This window comes from Pseudocercospora fijiensis (genome assembly GCF_000340215.1).
Source record: "Pseudocercospora fijiensis CIRAD86 unplaced genomic scaffold MYCFIscaffold_9, whole genome shotgun sequence".
NCBI classification, from domain to species: Eukaryota; Fungi; Ascomycota; class Dothideomycetes; order Mycosphaerellales; family Mycosphaerellaceae; genus Pseudocercospora; species Pseudocercospora fijiensis.
The window spans coordinates 3,274,004-3,294,261 of NW_006921540.1; the positions used below are offsets into that span (position 1 = coordinate 3,274,004).

The following is a 20,258-nucleotide window of genomic DNA, read 5'->3' on the forward strand; positions in this document are numbered from 1 at the left end:
ATATAAGGTTCGAACCAAAATCTTCCGCTACTACACCTAATCTGCGGAGAACTCTATTACTGTTAGGAGCAAGATAGACAGCGGCACCTAGCTCTAAGGCGAATTGTAATCGCTCGAAGATTTTCACATTATGTCCTCGTTGCCGCAACGCGATAGCTGCGGTAAGGCCGCTAATACTAGCACTAGCAATTAGCACTGTAAGGACAGGATCGTTGTGTTTGTTGCCGCTATTCGTGGTTTCTGTACTATTCAAATGTGGGCCGTTCGTTCTATTGTCATTTATAGCAGGCTCAACCTAATATGAGTATTTCATCCTTAATTAGGAAATCAAAGTAGCAATGCAACTGTAGCTAGCAGCGATTAGGAATAGTAAATTACAGCCCTCACCTGCTCGAAGATAAAGACAAAGTAGCTAGTGTAATTCAGAGCACAGTGCCGCCTCTCCGCCGCAATATGCCTAGCTTATTCGTTTAGAGGTTAGTTCGGTCCCGGTAATTCTGCTTTCCTAGACGTTAGATAGAGCCTGCACTAGTCAGCGGCAACACGTTAGATGCTTCGGGTTGCGGCAGGCATTGGACGGTGCTCTATATATCGAGTACAAGTTGTAAAAGCTCGGGTCTACCGCTATCGGAAGCCCCCCCGTCTCTTCCCTAAGCCCTAGCTACCTACCCGAGCCCTAGTATAACCCGAGGCTAGCACTATTATAGAATCGCCTCTATATTAATTTACGCCTAATATAGGCTGTTTCTATTCCTAGTTAGTATTATTAATAGGCGCGCAGCGCGTTACCTAGGAAGTCGCGCCTCGGATTCTACTACAAACCTAAAATCCGCATTTCTTCCCCCTTTTGTAGTAGATTGCCTAGTAACTATCGAAAATGGCTAAATCTCTACTATACGACGAGTTTCTCGATAATGTTATCGCCGGCGGCAGTAATAGTAGTAATAGCGTAGTAGCGGCGGCGGTAGTAGTAGAGGGCGCGGAAATAGTAGTAGAAGGCGCGGAAATAGTAGTAGAAGGCGCGCTCTCGGCGGCGGTAGATATTAAGTCGTAGGAAGAGGTTTAATTAGTCTCGGAGATACGTATTCGAGGTTGTAGTCGCTTACTAAACCTACCTCGCGAGCGTATCGCTTTGTCTAATAATAGGTTAGTATCGCTACGGCCTTAGAAGCACCTATTCTCGAAGAAGGCGCGCCGCCGTAGACCTATACTACTCGAGTCTAAATTCAGGTCTTACTAGGCGCTAGTAGACTATATTAATAACTTTAGTAAGACGAAGAGGTACGAGTTTAAGCAATACAAGCCGTAGAAGAATAAGAATAGTGCTAAATACCGCTATTTGTAGGTATATAGTTGCTACGGACAGCTAAATAAGCGTACCTAGAAGAACGACGAGTCGATAAAGAAGAAGTCTCGGTTAAAGAAAATAGGTTATTAGTTCTACTTCTACGCGGTTGCTATCGACCTAAGCTAACCTAAAGGTTAGTAGCAAATCCGCTATTCTAGTAAGGATAGTTACTACTATTATAACTACGAGAAGGACGATATTGTTACTCTTACTATATACCGGACTCGCTCGAGAACCGTCTAATTTCTCGAAGAATTAGAGCGACTATAGCACGCTCGGCTTCTAACCTCGAAGATTATAGCCTATTTCCGCGGTCGTAGTGTTATTCTTAAGCTACAAAACCTATATAATATTATATAGGCTCGTAATAGCAACGCACGCCGTAAGCGTAACTAGGTAGAGCGAATAATCGATTTACTAGACAAGAATAGTGTCTTCTATAAGATTTAAACTAACCCTAAGAACGGCTTAATTCGTTTAATAGTCGCTCTCTACCCTCGGTCGCTAGAAGCCTTTAAATATACGCTATATACTGTTCGTATCGACACTACCTATTCTACTAATATCTATAACCTCGAGCTCTTAGATATTGTCGCCGTAGGTCCTATAAACGACACGATTAAGCTCGGTATTAGCCTTATTAGACCGAAGCCTAATAAAGCCGATTTTATATAGCTATTAAAGGGTATAAAGAAGGGCCTCGAACAAGCCGGCTATACTATGCCTATTATTATAGCAACTAATCGTAAGGACTTACTAATACAGGCTATTACGGACATCTTTCTAGAGGCTAAACATATATGCTACGAGTAGCACCTGTAGCAAGACATGCTCGCTCGAGTCCGCAAAGAACGAGGCTAGTTTAGTTAGATTAAGGCTAATAGTTGCTAGATAGACAGTCTAGCAACTAGCTAATTTCTGAAGCTATTTACTTATACAATCTATAGTTAGTCCGAGGACGAGTTTAATAGCAACGTAAAGAAGCTCGACAACGTGTATCCTATATTTAAGGTCTATCTATATACTAATTAGTAGCGGTTTAAACGCAGTATTGTCGACTGCTAGACTAACGAAGTACTTTACTTTAGAACTAAGGCGACATTACGAGTTAAAGGTACATACGCACGTATTAAGTAATAGCTTAACTATAGCAGCCGCTACGATATCTTTACCCTCTTCGAGAGCCTAATTAATTAGTAGGTAGAAGGTTACGACCGACGGCGAGTCGCTCTTACTAAGAACCTAAAGCGGTATAATAAGGCACTTATTAGTCCCTTCTAGGCGAGTGTATCTCGCATTGTTAGCGACTATTGCCTTCTATAAGTAAAGGCTCTTTATATACGAGCTATTACCCTTCTAAAGACTACGACTAACGAGAATAGTAATAAGATTAAGCACTCGGCCTTCTCGTATAGCTATCCGTAGTGCCGCTATAACGACTATCTTAGCAAGACTTATAGTTATCCGTATCTATACGATATTATAAAGCTTCTTAAGATAGGCGGAAGCCGTGCTATACTATTGCCGAGCTACTTCTACGCTTACTAGCTTATCGACTTCTATAGGACCGTCCGGCTTCGAGAGCTAGAGATTATATATAGCAACTAGAAGCTATTAACTAGCGGCGCTACTCTATATATAACAAAGCGCGCCTTAACGGCTCGAGAGTTAGACGACTTAAATACCGGTACTATTGCTAAGAAGCAGAAGATAGCGATAGCAAGGACCGCTAAATTTACACTTAAGCCTAGCGTATCGCTTACTTAGTTAAGAACGACTATTAAGCACTATAAGTACGTAAAGAGCTAATGCCGTACTTAATAGTGTCCTTGCTAGAAGGCTAATCGAGCCTATAGCTCTACTTACTATCTAAGCGGCTTCGAGTACTATAATCTATAAGTCGAGTCTTTACTTCTAACCGCTCCGGAGCTACCTTCTAAGCTAGATTAACTTCGCCGAGAGATTAAGGACCTCCGAGTACGTAAGAACTAACGTCTATAGTTAGAAGAATAGTAGGCAAGATAATAGGCTAAATATAACCGCTAGTAGGCGGCGTTCTATAAGTAACAACGATAGCAGGCTGCTTAGTAACAGCACTACCGCTAGCAGTTATCGCTTATATAGCTAGTATAGCAGGTAATAAGCCCTCTATACTATAGTATCCTATAGCAATAGCACTATTAGTTTACTTAATAGCAGTATTATATACAATAGCTAGGTAGTTAGTAGCTAAGAGATTAGTATAAGCTAGCATATGCTGTATTACGTAGTTACAAGGCGGCAGGTCGTAACCCGCTTAGAAACGAGTAGATAGAGTGCTAACAACGTTAATAACACCTTACTTTTTGCTATACTACTGTTTTACTAACAATCTTTGGCTTTATGTTTGGTTGCCCGGCTAGCGGGGCCTGCAGCGACGCGATTATCCGCTTCTATACGCGATTTTGTATGGAACAGCCGATCTCGAAATCTCGGGTTATGCTGGGGCTCGGGTGGGTAGCTGGGGCTCGGGGAAGAGACGGGGCGGAAGCCCACCGGAAGCTGAGCTGGCCTGCAAGTACGCACCAGATACTCGGTGCAATTGTCTAACGAAAGAGCAGAGCGGCATTAGGACATTCGCTGCCGTATAAGCGGTTGTCAGAGGTCATCTTACCCTATTACACCTAGAAATGTCTGCAGAATAGCTCGGTATTCCGGGTTAGAACTGTACCGTTGGCATTGCTATCCAGCATAGCTTCGAAAAGTCCTATCCAAGCGAATGCCTCGAATTTTCAAATAACGCGCCGACAACCATTGAATCGTTCTAAACGTACCGAGAGAGAAGATGTCACCAAGCACGAGCGGCACAAAGACGTTGCCCGATAACCACCTTCCAAGGCCTAAGCGTTACATCACCACCCACAATCAAGATGCAGCTGCAACGTTTCCCGAACTCGAGCCCGAGCTGCCCCGGGAAGAGGTTGGAGGTGCAAAGGGCGGCGTAGCCGAAGATCGCTTCTCTCTCGCGTACGCCACGAATCAAGTCCCGGTGCAGTTAAGCTCGGACAAAGATGTCGAGCTGTATCAACAATTCCTCGAGAAGAAGCCAGGAATCACGACTCGTGGTGGTACTGTTCTGCGATATGTAGATCTTGCCCCAGGAGACACATCTCCCATGCACCGAACAGTAAGTCTGGATTATGGTGTAGTCTTAGAGGGACAAGTTGAGGCAATCATGGACTCCGGCGAGACCAGGCTCCTCAATAGAGGTGATATTGTGGTGCAAAGAGCGACGATGCATGCTTGGAGAAATGTCAGCAAGACCGAGTGGGCGCGGATGCTGTATGTACTCTAGGAGGCGCAACTAGTGACATTGCCGAACGGAAGCACTCTCGGAGAGGACTATGGCTCAATACAAGGCGTGCGGGCTTCAACTTGAATTGGGCGAAAAGGATTCCCGCAGCTCAAGTATTCTTATGGAGGATAGGAAAGTCGGTCTCGTAATCGTGGGCGCGCGGAGTGCGGACTGGCATTGAAGCCGCAACGCCTGCAGATAATGGTGATCTGGTTCATTTTCAGACGCATGGTGGAGGCTCGAAGTACTTGGAGGCGTGTATATCGACCGTTGCACTCAATGTCTCGTCTTCGACCTCTTGGTTCCTAGTTCTGCTGTCTTGACCAATGGGTCTTCAGGCCGAGGCTTCGCGCGTAAGGTAGCCGTAATACTCGGTAGGTCGATGTCGATGGGTATCAATGTGATGAGACTCGATGAGTGAAGAGGGTGGTAGTAATGGTGATGATGATGACGAATAATAGACAGGCAATTTATTAGAGGTGCAGCTTTCCATAGGTTCTAAAGTTGGATCCATCCTTGCATACACATCTCACGCCAACCGCCGACAAACAACCAGCTCGAGTACAAGTGTCGTGACTCGTCGCCGTGGAACACAACCTTGTCGCCCGGGAGAAGAAGACCGAGAGCTGACCCTGGGAGAGCCACACGGTCAGATGCGTAGGCTTAGTGCAGCATAGGACGACCGCCATGATACACGTTCAATGCCTCTGCGTCCTCGAACGCCGATAGCAGCGACCCCCAGCGATCGCCAGCGGCCAAGCATGTCGGCGCGCTCGCGTCTGGCCTTGAAAGATGAAGAGCTCGGCAAGCGCGACGACGACTGGAAGCCACGACATATGCACGCTCAATCGCCGACGATAGCGCCATACCTGCCCTGGCGGTGGAGGAAGAAACGGCTGCTGGCAGTCGTTGCCGTTGCTCTGATCATATGGGCGTTGCATTACGTGCCGCAAAGTCTTACCTTGCGCAGTGGGCAGGAGCAGGAGCAGGAGCAAGTGTCGTCCCATGCGAACAACATACCCTCGTACCGCGTACATGAGGGCTACGATGCAGTGAGAGCGCGCGAGCCCAAGGGCGCGCCTCCCAAAGAGGAGAATGAAGATGGAGCGGAGGATGCAGCAGTGAAGCATTACTACAATGGCGTGGTGAGATTCTATAGGCTGGGCGCAAGCCTCCAGAAGGTGTCGCGCACCATGGGCATGTACCCGCAGAACCGCAACGTACTGTTCGTGGCATCGTCGCTGAAGAGCTTGGCCAATCTTATACCCATGGCGTGCGAGATGGCCAGGCTCGATCGCAACTACGTGCATGTCGCAGTCTTCGGCAGGAGTACCATCTCTCTTGACGAGCTTATGGAGGTGAACGGCGTCACGTACGAGAGTTGCAGTGCATATTGGCACGATGCGCGTGGCGATTATGCCGAATTCAGCTCAGACGCGAGAGCAGAGTCTGCTGTCAGAGGTGCTCTCAAACACATCCAGGATTACATGCACCCGCAGGTCATCATCATGGACGACAGCAACAAAGAGGAGGCGTATTTCACAAAAGCGATGCGCTTCAAGGCAGAAGCTATGGACAAGCCTTTGATTGAAATACCATCTGGAAAGTACGCAAACTGGTTGTGGATGACCAAACTAAGCGCTGCAAGTCTCGTTCATTGGCATAAGCCAGTGATCGATATCGTGATTCAGGCGCCGATGGAGAGCTCGGGAAGCTTGATTCGACTCTTGCAAAGTCTCACGAACGCCGATTACAGTGGTCTGAAAATGCCAAGACTTACGATTGAGCTGCCTTCCAAGATCGAGCACTATGTCCAGAAATATCTCGAAGACAACTTCCAGTGGCCACCAGGAAAGCAATCGCACAGGCATCCAAGCCTTCTCACAGTCCGGCATCGCATACCATCCTCGCGCCTGAGTACCGAAATGGCCTCGCTGAGGTTTGTGGAGTCATTCTACCCAAGCAAGAGACTCGACCACAACCTTCTAGTACTGTCGCCACAAGTAGAGATTAGCCCTCTATTTCTACAATATCTACATTACACGCTCTTAGAATACCGGTACCAAGGTCCTTACGCATCCTCGGGCTCCGAGAATCTCGTCGGTATATCTTTGGATGTGCCCAGCTCCTCCCTCAATGGCAAGTCTGATTTTGTGGTGCCCAAGGTGTCGAACATGAGCTACGGCAAGTTTGAGGAGGAAGAACAAGTAAACATGGACGATCCGGCGCCTTTTATTTACCAGAGTCCCACCTCGACCGCGACTTTGATATTCGGAGACAAGTGGATGGAATTTCACGACTTCCTATCTTGGCGCGTGAAAGCGACACACACAGGCAAAGCCGTGAAATCCAAAAAATTCGTGTCGGAGAGACAGCCGTCTTGGGCAGAGTTCTTGCTTGAGCTTATGTGGGCGCGCAATTGGTTTGTACTGCATCCTGCGTCCACTTTTGTCACTGTGCACAACGAGATGGCACAGATACCGGAGGAATTCTTGCGATCTCCTCAAGACAGCAAAGCAACGGATACGCCGATTAAACCTGCGCATCCGGAGGAAGAACCTTATCTGCTATCTCCGGAGCAACCAGTCCTGACCGAACACCTTGAAGCCGACCCAACCCGTACCTTGATGCCGCTACATCAAATGCTACCCTTCAGCGGAGAGCTGCAGGAACCAGCGCAACTACCTGCGGTGGCCTTCAACGGCGGCTTCTCTGAGATGTATACACTTGGCGACCACATTGAAGACTATGTCACACAATTCCGAAAGTCGTTCGGTGGATGTCAAGGCGAGGCGGTCACGAGGCCGCGGATTATCGAGGACGGAAAGGCAGACGATTTGTTCTGCTTGGAAGGACAAGACATGAAATTTGCAGACGAGTACCAGCCCGAAGAAGACACGGATGAGCAAGTCGCTCAGGAAATACTGGACGGCACGATAGACTACAGTGACGAGGACGAGGATTCAACTGCCACTATCGGCGCCACGCACGCCACCACCTCGACGCAAACGGCGAAGGCAAAAGATGGGGGATCCGCCAAAGCAAAGGTGCCGGAGACCAAACCGAAGGGCAAAGGCGATGGCTGAACCTCTCCATTTCATGAGATCGAGGTGCACGCACCAACAAACCTGTGGCATGGCTGATCATCATACCCACGATCGGTAAAGGCGAAGTCCAGTGGCGAGTAAACCGACCACGCGATCACATGCTGTTGCGCCTGGTCGCTTTAGACAAAAAGCCTTCAATGAGGACTCATTCTACAACCCTGCCATCCGCCGCCCAAGCAGAGCAAGTTGGAACGAATGTATTGCCGGCTTCTACCTCCCTGCTGCGCACCTGAGATAGCCATGATAGATATAGAGACGACCAATCACACCATGCATGGTTGGTACCCTCTGAACGCCTTCAATACGACCCATGACAGCTCTTTCTTTGAAGTTTGATCATACAGCTTTGCGGACTGGGTATGTAATGTTAAGCAGGTACGGCCGTAAGATTGACTAGTTCGTGGCACCACATGCCCTATGGAAGTCTTTGAAGCACATCAAGGTATGCAATCACTACATGTAGCGCTGGTGATAGGCCGCTGATCTGGAGCTCGCCGGCCAATCACGATCCTATTGTTCCGCGATATGGCATTTGCCACTTTCAGCGATGCGGACGCAGCTCCGGGGATCAAGAGCGTGCATATCAGACTTCGGGCAAAATCTTTTACACCACCAGCATCCCACGGCCCATTTAAGGAAAATATGCCTTGCTAGCTTTGACCCGCCACTTATATGAAGAATTCGATAACTACGGCTTCAATCATGCTTATAAACTTTTGGTCGGAAGATGTTACGAAATGCATGTTGAAGGCTACGGTTTGTATCTCGAGTCAAGATAATTTGGATTTTATGTATCAGTTGGGAATGGATATTGTGCATCAAGCTGAGGTGATGCTGAATTGTAAGTGAGGCGTGCAAGATGGCGTTGTCTAAGGTAGGTCTTAAGAGGGAGGTTTGTGATATACCAAAATATGTAAGGAATAAGGGTAGTGTGCCTTAAGAAAGACATTTCACACACGCCAATTTTTCGGCAGGTCTGCGCTATCTGCAGCCCAACATCCTGAAAGCAGATGGGGACTTTTATGTTCGCACTATGCGTGAATCTTGCGTTAATACTTTCTCGTTGCGAACGTAGATACGACCTGCCGTCTCGTGTATTTCCCAGTCGTAAGAATCAAGAGCCTCGCGCAGGCAAACTGCAAAAAGTGTCTCCATTGCCGGGAGCCCTCAAGTCTCTCTCGTCAGTAGCGCCTTCTCCCTTGGAGCTCCGAATCAAAGATTCCAAGTCGTCTCACCAAGCGGCTCAGGTCCGCAGAACCGCGTTCATAGCCCTCCCTCTCCGCCACGCAAATCATCACAACCACCCTTCCCCCCCCCCCCCCCTCCCCCTCATCATTCCTACCTCAAGTATCATACTCCCACTTCCCAATCTTTCCCCCTCTCCCACTAACCTTCGGCGCCGAAGCCCGTGTCGCCATCTTAAAATCCGCAGTTTTAGAATACTCCTGCGCCAAAGAAGCACAAACTTTCTTATGTTGTTTGGTATGTGCTTTTTTGCAATCTCGTGAACAGTACGAGACGCTTTTGCATGAGTTGCAAGGTTTCAAGTTTGAGATTTCTTCTGGATTTGAGGAGGAAGGAGAAGAAGATTCGAGGGTTTTACAGTTTGCGCAGGAGTTTGAGGTTGAGGTTGATGGTGAGGAGGAGGAGGAGGCTGGGAGGTGTTGTTAGTTTTGTATGGAGAGGAATGGGGGCTGGCGCTTTACATGAGGGTTCTGTGATTGCGTCTTGGGAGGTTTTGGGTGTTTCTGAATGGGTGTCGGACATTGTGGCGAATGTATGTGTTGATATGTGCATTCCATCACGAGGTTAGTTTTTCGTCTATCTCCACTCAGACCAGTAACAAAGGGTGTTCGTGCATGTGACATAGAAACATGTGCTGTTGGACGCTGCCGCCCAGCAGCATCCAATGTGTCACGAAGCTCGCTCGTGGTTTATGAGCGCGTGTGCCGAAGGTCGCAGTCCTTTCTCATCGCTGTCGCTCTGTTCTGGACTATAGCGACCTTCGTTACGTGCTGAGTGCTTGGAAAGTCACGTGTAGATGCCTTAGGTGTCTGTAACTTTTGAAAATGACCAATCACAGAGCGCCAAGAAATCGACACACGTAGCATAACCCACGAGCGTGCTCCCCCTGGTCACCTGACCTTCGCTACGCTCCGGGAGGTGCCAGAGGTCGCCGCTTCGTGAATCACGTGTTCCGTAGCAGACTTTTCTAAACCTGCAAGTAAACTTTCCAACCCCTATACTAATTAAATAAACTCCCGTATAGACTATATAACACCCTTTATTACTAGTCTAATCCGTTTCTATCGGGTTTTAGTACGCGTATATAGATAATCGTAGTAGTAGGTAGATGCTATTAGCTATAATACTATTATATATCGGAAATCGCAAAATCCGCTATAGTAAAGCCCTACGTAGTTACGAAAACTATCTACCCCGAAAATCTAAAGAACTTAGGTCTACTACTCGCCGGGGAAAATCTATATATACGCGAAAATCGAATATCGCTTACTATATTAAAGCTAGACGCGTCTACCCTACTACGACCGTAGATCGATAAACTAACTCCGTAACGATCGAAACAATATCCGCGGCGGGTAAATATAATACCGCGAAGAAGCTCCTATAACTCTTATCTATCCCCGATACTATCCTATCTAGCGCTCGTAGTCCTCCCGCCTAATATTATCGGCTAGGTATCGTAGCTCCGAGTTAGTAAGAGATACGTTTAGAATACCGTAATACTCGAGCCGGTTTTAACGCCGCGAGTAGGGTAGGCTCTACGCGTTATAGGTTAGAGAAGGGCCGCGACTAGAGGGCAATTTATAAGAGCTAAATCGGGAAAATTAGCTTAGAGAATCTAGAATAGTTTCTAGCTAGGCAAGCTCTAGAAGTCCGCTACGCTATAGAGCATTCCCGTAGAGCTTTCTATAAGGGTCGTATATACTAATCTACGGGAGATTATTCGATTTATAGTTAATCGAATCTATAACTATACTCTTAAATCTATTCGCGCGATAGTTTATACCGTCGACTATACCGATTTAGTCGACCTCTAATTCGATATTATCGAAGCTAGAATAAGGTAGATATTAAATCGATTATATAAACTATCTAAACAGCGGCCTAAGAAAAAGCCGTATCGGATCTAGGTTACTATACTACGGGCCTTGATTTACTAGCGATAGGATGTCCTATTTGTCGTAAAAACTAGTTTAGGTAAGAGCCTAATCTTCTAGGCTTTTACTATACTTACTAGATAGACTGCTATCTAGTTAGTGCCTTTTACTCGGCTCGGGGCGGAGTAAGAAGCGGACTTAAAGAAGATCGTAGGGGAATACGTCAATCCCGTACTAGTTACGAGTAAGGCTAAGCGGCGGGATCTAGATTTGTTTACTAAAATTAGGGCGGGCTAGTACGATTATATTATTCTAGGCCCGGAGCAGGCCGTATCCGACGACTTTAAGGATACCCTAAAGGATCCGAATCTTTCCTTACGTATCGGGCTAGTCGTATTCGATAAAATTTATCTCCTCTCGAAATAGGCTAGCTTCCGCGAGGAATTCCTTATAGTCGCGTAGCTTAGGCAGCTTCTCCGCTAGGACTGTATATAGTTTAGCTATACTAGAACCCTAGATGCTATAACCTAAGCCTATATATTGAATTATAGCGGGTTTAGACCGGTCGGGTACGAGCTATATTATTCTATAGTGCTACGGACTAGTATCGATCGCGTTAACTATACGTATATCTTTAAAGAGTTAGATAAAAATACGAAGTCGGTCTATAGCTAGTTATATTTTGTAATCGAAAAGGCCGTAAGCCCCGCGGGCTCGCCTCTACCCGCTATAGGCTCGAATTTGTCTACTACTACGCTAGCTAATACGGGCGAAGCCTAGTCCGTAGCGGAGTAACGGGCTACGCTAGCGGAGATACTAAAGACTATTATCTTTATCGATAGTCGCCTAGACGTAATCGCGCTTATAAATCGCGTTCGAGCCTAGCTAGTACTTCGGACTAAGGACCTATATCGAGAAAACTAGTATTATTAGGGAAATAGGTCTAATCCTATACTAAACGTTCTTAGAATTGTCTAATTCTATATATCCGCTATGCCTATATACGATTAGAACCTGCGGTTTCGTAAGTTTAGCGTAGCGGATAGCACTATCCGCATTATAATTGCTACTACCGCCCTTAGCGTAGGCATTAACATCCGTATAGTGCAAATCGTTATCTAGTAGGGTCTTATATTAGAGTATAACTACCTAAATTTTCGCTAGCGTCTCGGGCGTACCGGTCGGAACATAGTTCCGAGTAATCTTTATAGCGAGGTATTCGTATTCTAGCTAGCGTAGATAAGGAACATAAAAAAACGGCTTAGGGATTAGCCGGTAGAGGGTAGTAAGGTCCGTAGCGGACCTCGCGTCGCCCGTAAGAACAAGTTCTAGACGTAGCGGGAAGGATTATACTTAATACTTAACGTCGATATCTCGCTTAATAGTAATCGAGAAGATAAGAATACCGATACTAAGGACGGCAATTCCGCTACGCCTATAGCTTTACGCGCGCCTCGTATACGCGGTGCCTACTAGTTAAATACTAAAGCGAGCCGCCGCGTAGTAGTCCTAGGGGATCTGCTTAATATATAGAATATGCCGTATATTCGCAAAGTATAGGACGACAAGCTTAGCGAGGATAAGTACTTAGACCCGAAGGTATCCGTATTAAGCGAAGTCTACTACAATCGGTATAACTATAATATACGGAGTAAACTGCCTATACCGCCGGATAGGTAGAATAGCCTTCCCCGACTAGTACCTAATTCGAGGCCCGGTTTCGTATTTGTACGGTTAATAGAGTAGTATATTGCAGTTCTCGAGGATCGCGTAGCGGGGGAATATAGATTTAGAATGCTATAGAATGCACTAATAGATAAGCAGCTTATATATAGCCTTTATCGGATCTACTAGGATTATTCGAGTATAGACTAGGATGCCTTCGATAGTAATATACTTAGAAGTAAGTTAGATTAGCTAGTAGTTAGGAGAAGGACAAAACATCGGATTAGGTATATACTCGACGTATAGGAGTACCGCGATAAGACGATTACTTTCGGGAGTAGCAGAGTAGCCGATTCTAGCGGCGGAGATAGTAACGAATCTAGCGGTATCGAAACCGTTACTCTTCTCGATCTCCTCGTCTAGTTTATACAGTATATTAAAGAAGATATAGTCTTAAAATAGATAGAGTATAAGGCGGCGTAGGTAGCGAAGGCCGCTATAGCTAAGGTAGCGAGCGCCGCGAAGGAAGCCGAAGATGCGTTACTTATAGAGATACTAGACGACTAGCGCCGAGCGTATCTACGGTCTACGTAGGAGAACAATATAAATGTAGCGGCGTTAGCTATCGCTAGTTAAGGACGCCGAATTTAGTAGAGGAGAGTACCGGAAACCGGTAGTATAACTAATTTGCGGAAAATAGCGCTAATAAAGAGTATACTCGAGGTTAGAGAACAGGCTAGTAGCGGCTCTAATTAATCCTACGGCAGAGATAGTAGCGTACCTACTAGATCTATAGTAATTAATAGGTATCGATCTTTATAAGGGAGTCCTTCGAGTATATAGGATGCTACTATATATCTAGTATCGGGCCTAACGGGGTAGTAGCGACTAGAAGTAGCGAGCTTCGACTCCGGATACGTATTAGAGTTCCTACTAGATGCGGACCTAGCCCTCTCCGCTACGGAAGAGCTATTACCTACGAGGGCCGCTAGATCGAAGCGTAGGCGACCTAATATACCTGAATCTGCTTCCGATATAGGAACACTATCGAAAAAACGTCGTCGTAAGGAGCCTCCTAAGCTAAAGACACTAATCTATAAACAGTCCTATTTTAGTAGGGTATACTAATATACTACGTCGCCGTCTAGTCGCCCGCTATAGAATGCGAAGGTCCCGTAACGGGCAAGACAGTATTTTAGGGTATTAGATCTAGCTCTAGCTCTAGTTTTAGAGTAAACCTTTATTTGCTCTAGTATAGAAGACTTAGATCGCGCCTTCTTTAGTCGTCTTATTTCTAGTTATATATAGCTTTATTTCCGCTACGTATAGCCTAACTTCCGCCGTATATGCCTTGTTCTACTATTATACGTATAACGTATATAACGCGTTTGTTCCGAACTTTACTTTATACGCTATCCGTACGCGTAGTAGCTATATTTAAAAGGACGCTTCTTCGACTTCTTCTCCTTCTCCTTCTTCTATATATATATAGCGATTACTACCTTCTACTACTTTCGACTACTTCTAATTAAGACTTTCTAAACAAGACTATTAAGTCTTACCCGTAGCGGTACCCTCTTTGTCCGTATCGATAGATCCGCCTCCCTCTACTACTTCTAAATAAGACCTCTAAGCTTCCTATTAACAAATCTCTAATTACATTTAAGACCTCTAAGTCGTACGATATATTAGGTAGTAATAGCGGCGGCGGTGCTCCTCGCGGCGGCGGTACTCCTCGCGGCGGCGGTACTCCTTATAGCGGCGGTACTCCTCGCGGCGGCGGTGCTCCTCGCAGCGGCGGTACTCCTCGCGGCGGCGGTACTCCTCGCGGCGGTAGTGCTCCTCGCGGCGGTAGTACTCCTCGCGGCGGTAGTACTCCTCGCGGCGGTAGTACTCTAAGCCGCGGTAGTACTCTAAGCCGCGGCGGCAATACTCCCTATCTCCTAACTTATAGTCGTAGTAGTAGTCGCCGTCTTTAATTTCGAGGACCTACTCCTAGTAGCGATATCTTATCTAAGTTCTCGAATCTAGGAGGCTATACGGAGTATACGCGTTGCCTTACGGCGTTATCTACTCTACTAGAGCCGAGTTAGATCTTTCTACTATAGTATAAGATTAACGATATAGAGGCAAGTATATACTAGCTAGACGAGACGGACTAGGACCTACGCGCGCGCGTAAACGAGAATTTCGAGGCGGGCTATATCGATCTCTACGGCGCTCTATACGAAGAAGATAACCGGCGCGTCCCTTTCGAAATATAGAACAACTAGTATAATAGAGGCCGCCTCGTCGATCGTGCTACGCGCGATCGAATACTAATCTTTAGCCTACGCTTAGGCCTAGCACTAACACTAGGCTTAGCACTAACATTAGGCCCGGTACTACCGCCTCGATTCGGTATAGGTCTAACCCGCGGCGGAACCTATTAACTCCGCTACGAGGCTGTTATAAGAGGGGCTCGCTATACTTCTAGCGAATCTAGTTCTAGCGCTAATGTCTTCGATAATATATAAGAATCTATAACGTAAGTAATAAGAAGCGCCTCGATCTCGCCTTCGGATAATAGTACGACTATCTAGCAAATAAGCCCTAGTAGCAGTATTATTATAGACGGCACTATACTAGACCGGTCTACTGCTCCTAGTAATACTACTACTCTAGGCGGGAATACGAGTATATCTAATAACACTCCGTAGCGGGCAGGTAGCACTCCGTAGCGGCTAGTCTTTCTAGGCGCCGATCCTTATAAGCGGATTCTATTAGAGTAGTAGGCGCAAAACCTACGCGAGGTAGCGTATCGCAGTCGAGACCCTACGCGGTAGCTATAAGATAATATCTTCCGATAAGAAGCTATAGAAAAGGCCGTATCTAAGGATAGAGCAAATGCTACCCTAGCTAGGGCGCGTATATAGAAGGAAAAGAATCGGATCGTACTACTAAGTAGTAGCGGTAGTAGTAGCGGGTAGTACGGCGGTAGCAGCGGTAGTATACGAACTCCGTAGGATTAGACTAGGACTCCGTAGCAATCTATACTGTTCTCCGGTAGGTCTAATACGTCTATTATATCGCTACCGACATCGAATATAGCACTCTCCTAATATACGCTATCGATGCCCCCTCGATTCGAAGGCCGCCTACTACTTATAGGTTTATATAACTATAGTCGCTACTTAAAGGAGATCTACGACGGCGCTATACAACCGAGACAAGCTTAGACTATATATAGCAAGGACGGTATAGGTACGCGATAGTAGATATATAATCGGTACTATAGCGGGTAAGCGAAGCGGACCTACGACTAGCTACTACGGTAGTCGACTAGATAGGCTATCTAGGAGCGAATAGGTAGGAGCTTCTAATTTAATAAAGTTATCTTTAATCGTGCCTTTAATATCTTAGAAACGCTACGTAGATTAGCCGAGAAGGACCCGAAGGTATAGGAAAAGAAGTAGCGCGAGTATATATATAAACTCTATAGCATTATCGAGAAGTTCTACCTCGGATCTAGCGACGTCCTTAAGGAGCTCCTTAAGGGCCTAAATAAGGAGCGCGATGCGAATAGCGGATAGGCATAGGGCACGATATACGCTAACGGCCGCTCGGTCTACTACGCTAGTTATAACGGCCTATCTAAGAGCCGCACTCTCTACCTATCGCTCCTACTAGCTAATATCGTTATCGACGAAGAGGTTAAGGTAGAAGTACGCCGTTACTTGTATACTATTAGTCTTAAGGTAGCTCGCGAGTAGTATTATAGCAAGAATATAGAGTAGATACGGGCGAGGGCTAGCCCGCTACGGACTTTCTTTGCTTCTATAGGTTGCTTCTTCTCTAATATTTTACCGGCTCTAGGTCTTCTAGTATCGGTACGACAGAATAGATAGTATTTCTCGAGTAGTATTAGTATTGTTCTTGTTATATAATGCGATACGAGGGCCGAGTAGAGCTATTAGATACTATAAATCTAATTATAGAAGGCATTCTACTACTACTCTCTTGTCCGCGGCGGCCTAAAGTACTTCCGCAGCTCTTATTCGAATGTCCGTCCTTCTAGTTCGTTCGAGTTTTCGGATATAGGGTGCGGATTCGGGAGTATAATAGTAGTATAGTAAAAAAAAAACAACCGCTAAAGTCGAAGTAAACATTAGAACTTCGCGTAAAACTTCCTAAAATAGACGTTATATAATTAAACTGTTAGTAGGTCTGATATATCTAGTATTACATCTTCGACATTTTTAAATATTGCATTTTAATCTGTATCTAGTCCCGTATCGTAAGTATCTAAATCCGTATCGGGTGCTACGGCTATAGATACGCCTTTGCGTAGATATTTTGCATTAAAATCCTGCACTTCCTTATAGATTTTATTAATACTAGCTTAGTACGGGTTAGGTATAATAGGAGGATTATCTACGCTACGGCACCGATCGCCTACGCTACGGTATATAGCAAAGAGTCGAGCGGAGAGCCCCTAAATTTCGTAAGTTGTATCCTTATAGGAATAATTAGTAGTATTCCGGATCCCGAATTCGTCCTCGAAAGTATTATTTACTTACATTGTAGCGAAAGTAGTGTATAAAACACGTATAAGAAGGGTATATTAGTAGGTAAATAGGGTAGTAGTAGGTACGAGTAGTATTCGATAAGGATCTAGAAGGAGAGGGAGGAAGGCAGGAGAGTTAGCCTAACGCCAAGCGCCAAGCCCTGCCTAAGGCATCGAGACCCTAGCTTCACTCGGCCTAGTTACATACCAATTACGTATAGCCTCTTTAGCCCTAACATACGCTCCCCTTCTAAAGGCCGCGCCCTCGTAGCCTACCTATATTCTAATCCCGACCTCTATTACCGCTAACTTAGCAAGTCTAATAAGCTGCTTAGCCGCGCTAAATTGAACACTTAACTACCTAATTATATAACTATATAAAACCTTACCTCTAAACAACACAATATACAACTCTAACTGCGCTATCCTTATATATAATAAAGTAAAGGGATATAAAGCTATAAGAATTGAGGGCTATCGACTAATTATAATACGAGCGCGTCTTCCCTACTATAATAGGTAGACGTACGAGGTATTGTAGCCCTGCCTCCGCTCTAAGTAATGTCGTACCGAGTTCTTTGCGTCTACTCTTAAAAGACCTAGCAATGTCCGCTTCCGAGGGTTTGTCCGCTTCCGAGGGTTATTGTTCTTATTGTTCGTAGTTTCGCTAGCCCTAATTAGCTAGGTTTAGTAGCCTTCAAGTGTCAATCTTATCTTATCTTTTCAAAAAACACAGCTCGTCTAGTTTCTATAAGTAAAGGCTATTATAAGTGCAGTAGTAGAGGTTCGCCTCGCTTAAAGGGTTAAATAGATCGAGGAGTAACCTATTGTCCGCAAGATCGACCCTAGCTAGCTTAGCTCTATAGTTTTGCCCTTAGTTAGCTAGTCTATTAGTCGCTTAATCTTTTAAGCGGCTTAAAGTTTTGATTAAAGTTTTAATTAAAGGTGCCTTAGGCTCGTAGTACAGGTAAGGTTATATCTGCAGGCGTAGCGACAATAGTAAGTAATGTTAACAACGGCGGCGCTAGTCGTCTTAGCGCTAACTTTACCTTGTTTTACTTTCCTTCTTTAACTAATAACAACTCGGTAATACCGTTACTAACATAGCGGTGTCCTTCCTTTCTTAAACGGCAATACACTCCGCAACACTGTTACTAATATAGCCGCGCCGGCCGCGCCGTCCTTACCGATTGCCTAGGCCTCGAGGCCTCGATAGAATAAGGGAATAAGAGGGGGATCTATAGGGCGCGTTAGTAAAGAGGTAGAGTCCTTAAAAGAGTAGGCAATTGGTTAACGCGTCGTAGCGCGCCTAGTATAGTCTTATTGTCCTTTATTACTAACAATTGCTTGCCTCTAATTAGTTAGCTAATAGCACCCCGGGGGTAGCATTGTTCTAGGCCTTAATAGTAACATTATAAGCTTTTAGCCTTCTTCTTGTTCTTTACGCTAGTCTAATACTTATCTAACAACTCGGTTATATCCTTAAAGGATCCTTTAGCTTCCTACGAGTCCTATTTAGGTGAATAGCCTTGCTACCTTAGGAGGTATTCCTTCTTGCCTTTCCTAGTCCGGTGCTGTAGGATACGTTCTATAGACTACAGTTCTTTACTATTAGCTAAGACTTCTTCTAACTCGGCAGGCGCTTCATTATTAGGGTCTCCGCGGTAGTAGTATAGTTTAAGGAGGGAGATGTAGAAGGTGTTATAGATAGTATAGTATAGTAGGAGCTATAACTAGTAGGCCTGTATACCCTTCGGTTCTCGAATGCGGAATGGGCTAATGTATCTTAGTACGAGCTTAGGCCTTGTTTTACTATCGGGTAATAGGTGTTTGCGGATGCGGAGGTTCTTTGTACTAAGCATAACTATATCGCCTTGCTTAAAGGTTATTAGAAGGTAGTGTTTGTTATAGTAGGTCTTTTAGTACTCTTAAGCCTTTGTTAACTTCTCGGCTATCTTAGTATAGATTTCTCGCATCTTCTAAACCCTCTTAATAGCCGCTAGTGTCTTAGGTTGACCCGCTTCCCTTTCCTTACGCTCGGCCTCGAGCGATAGGGGGTCTTATAGCAGCGCAGGGTTGCTTCCTATTATAGCGAAATAAGGTAACACCTTAGTAGATAAGTAGACACTATTGTTGTATACAAATTCGGCTAGTTGTAGGAGATTAACCTAATCCTTAGGGTTCTCGTTAATATAGCTGCGCAGGTACTACTACAGGGTAGCATTCTGTCTCTCTGTTTAACCGTTAGTCTATAGATGGAAGGCTGTTAATAGCCGATGCTTTAGTCTCAGCTATAGGTATATTTCGCTCTAATAGTGCGATATGAATGTCGAGCCCCTATCGGAGACTATCCCCTTAGGGGTTCCCTAATAGGTATAGAAGATGTTAGTCTATAGCGCCTTAGCTAGGTTAATAGCCGTCTAATCCTTTCGGGCAGGAATGTAACGAGCGCCCTTAGTAAACCGGTCTACGACAACTAGGATAGCATTATATATATCCTTACTTCCCCTATACTTAGCAGGCGGAAGGCCTATAATGAAATCCATTATAAGCTTAGCAAATAGCTTCTTTAGAATAGGGAGTAAAGACAACTCGCTAAATAGTAAGTGCTTTAGTGCTTTGACTCGTTAACACACGGCACACGTGTTTACGTAGTCCTTTATATCCTGCTTACTATTTAGCTAGTAGTATATGCGCGATAGTAGCTCGTACGACCTCTCTATGCTATAGTAACCGGCAAGCTTACTATTATAGTGTCGCTTAAGAAGTTCTTGTCTAATCGATTGTTTAGCGGGGACATAGTATCTGCCCTTAAACCTTAAGTAACCTTTGTCGTCGATCGACTAATTACTCTTACTAGATCGAGTCTTTCGCCTACTTATAAGCTTATCTATACGTTTAGTAGCAAAGGCGTCCCTCTGCTAAGCCCGTAACAGCTTATCTATAAACGATTAACTATCCCTATTTGCAAGGTTATTTAATAGCACCCTCGCTATTAAACGAGGTACGCATTATATACATCTAATAGCACTAGTAGCCGGATTAACTGTAGTAGTGCTATCGCTGTTACTGTATATAGCGATATCGACTAGGGAGTTATTATAACTTCTCCTGTCTGTGTCCTTAACACGCACTA

The 20,258-nt window shown here is 45.3% G+C and overlaps 3 protein-coding genes across 3 annotated transcripts; 2 read left to right on the top strand and 1 right to left on the bottom strand.

Moving 5' to 3' along the window:
• Positions 1-4,172: 4,172 nt before the first annotated feature.
• Positions 4,173-4,766, top strand: MYCFIDRAFT_190954 (uncharacterized protein; the record flags this gene model as incomplete). Its single annotated transcript, XM_007932882.1, has 2 exons — positions 4,173-4,673; positions 4,728-4,766. The coding sequence occupies 2 exons, from the start codon at positions 4,173-4,175 to the stop codon at positions 4,764-4,766; spliced, it is 540 nt and encodes a 179-aa protein (XP_007931073.1).
• Positions 4,767-5,473: 707 nt separating this feature from the next.
• On the top strand, positions 5,474-8,081 carry MYCFIDRAFT_168119 (uncharacterized protein). The gene has a single exon (XM_007932883.1). The coding sequence runs from the start codon at positions 5,519-5,521 to the stop codon at positions 7,766-7,768; it is 2,250 nt and encodes a 749-aa protein (XP_007931074.1). The 5' UTR covers positions 5,474-5,518; the 3' UTR covers positions 7,769-8,081.
• A 1,051-nt stretch (positions 8,082-9,132) lies between these two features.
• Positions 9,133-9,438, bottom strand: MYCFIDRAFT_43757 (uncharacterized protein; the record flags this gene model as incomplete). Its single annotated transcript, XM_007932373.1, has 1 exon — positions 9,133-9,438. A coding segment is annotated over one exon (306 nt), but the record flags the coding sequence as incomplete, so codon positions are not given.
• Positions 9,439-20,258: the final 10,820 nt, after the last annotated feature.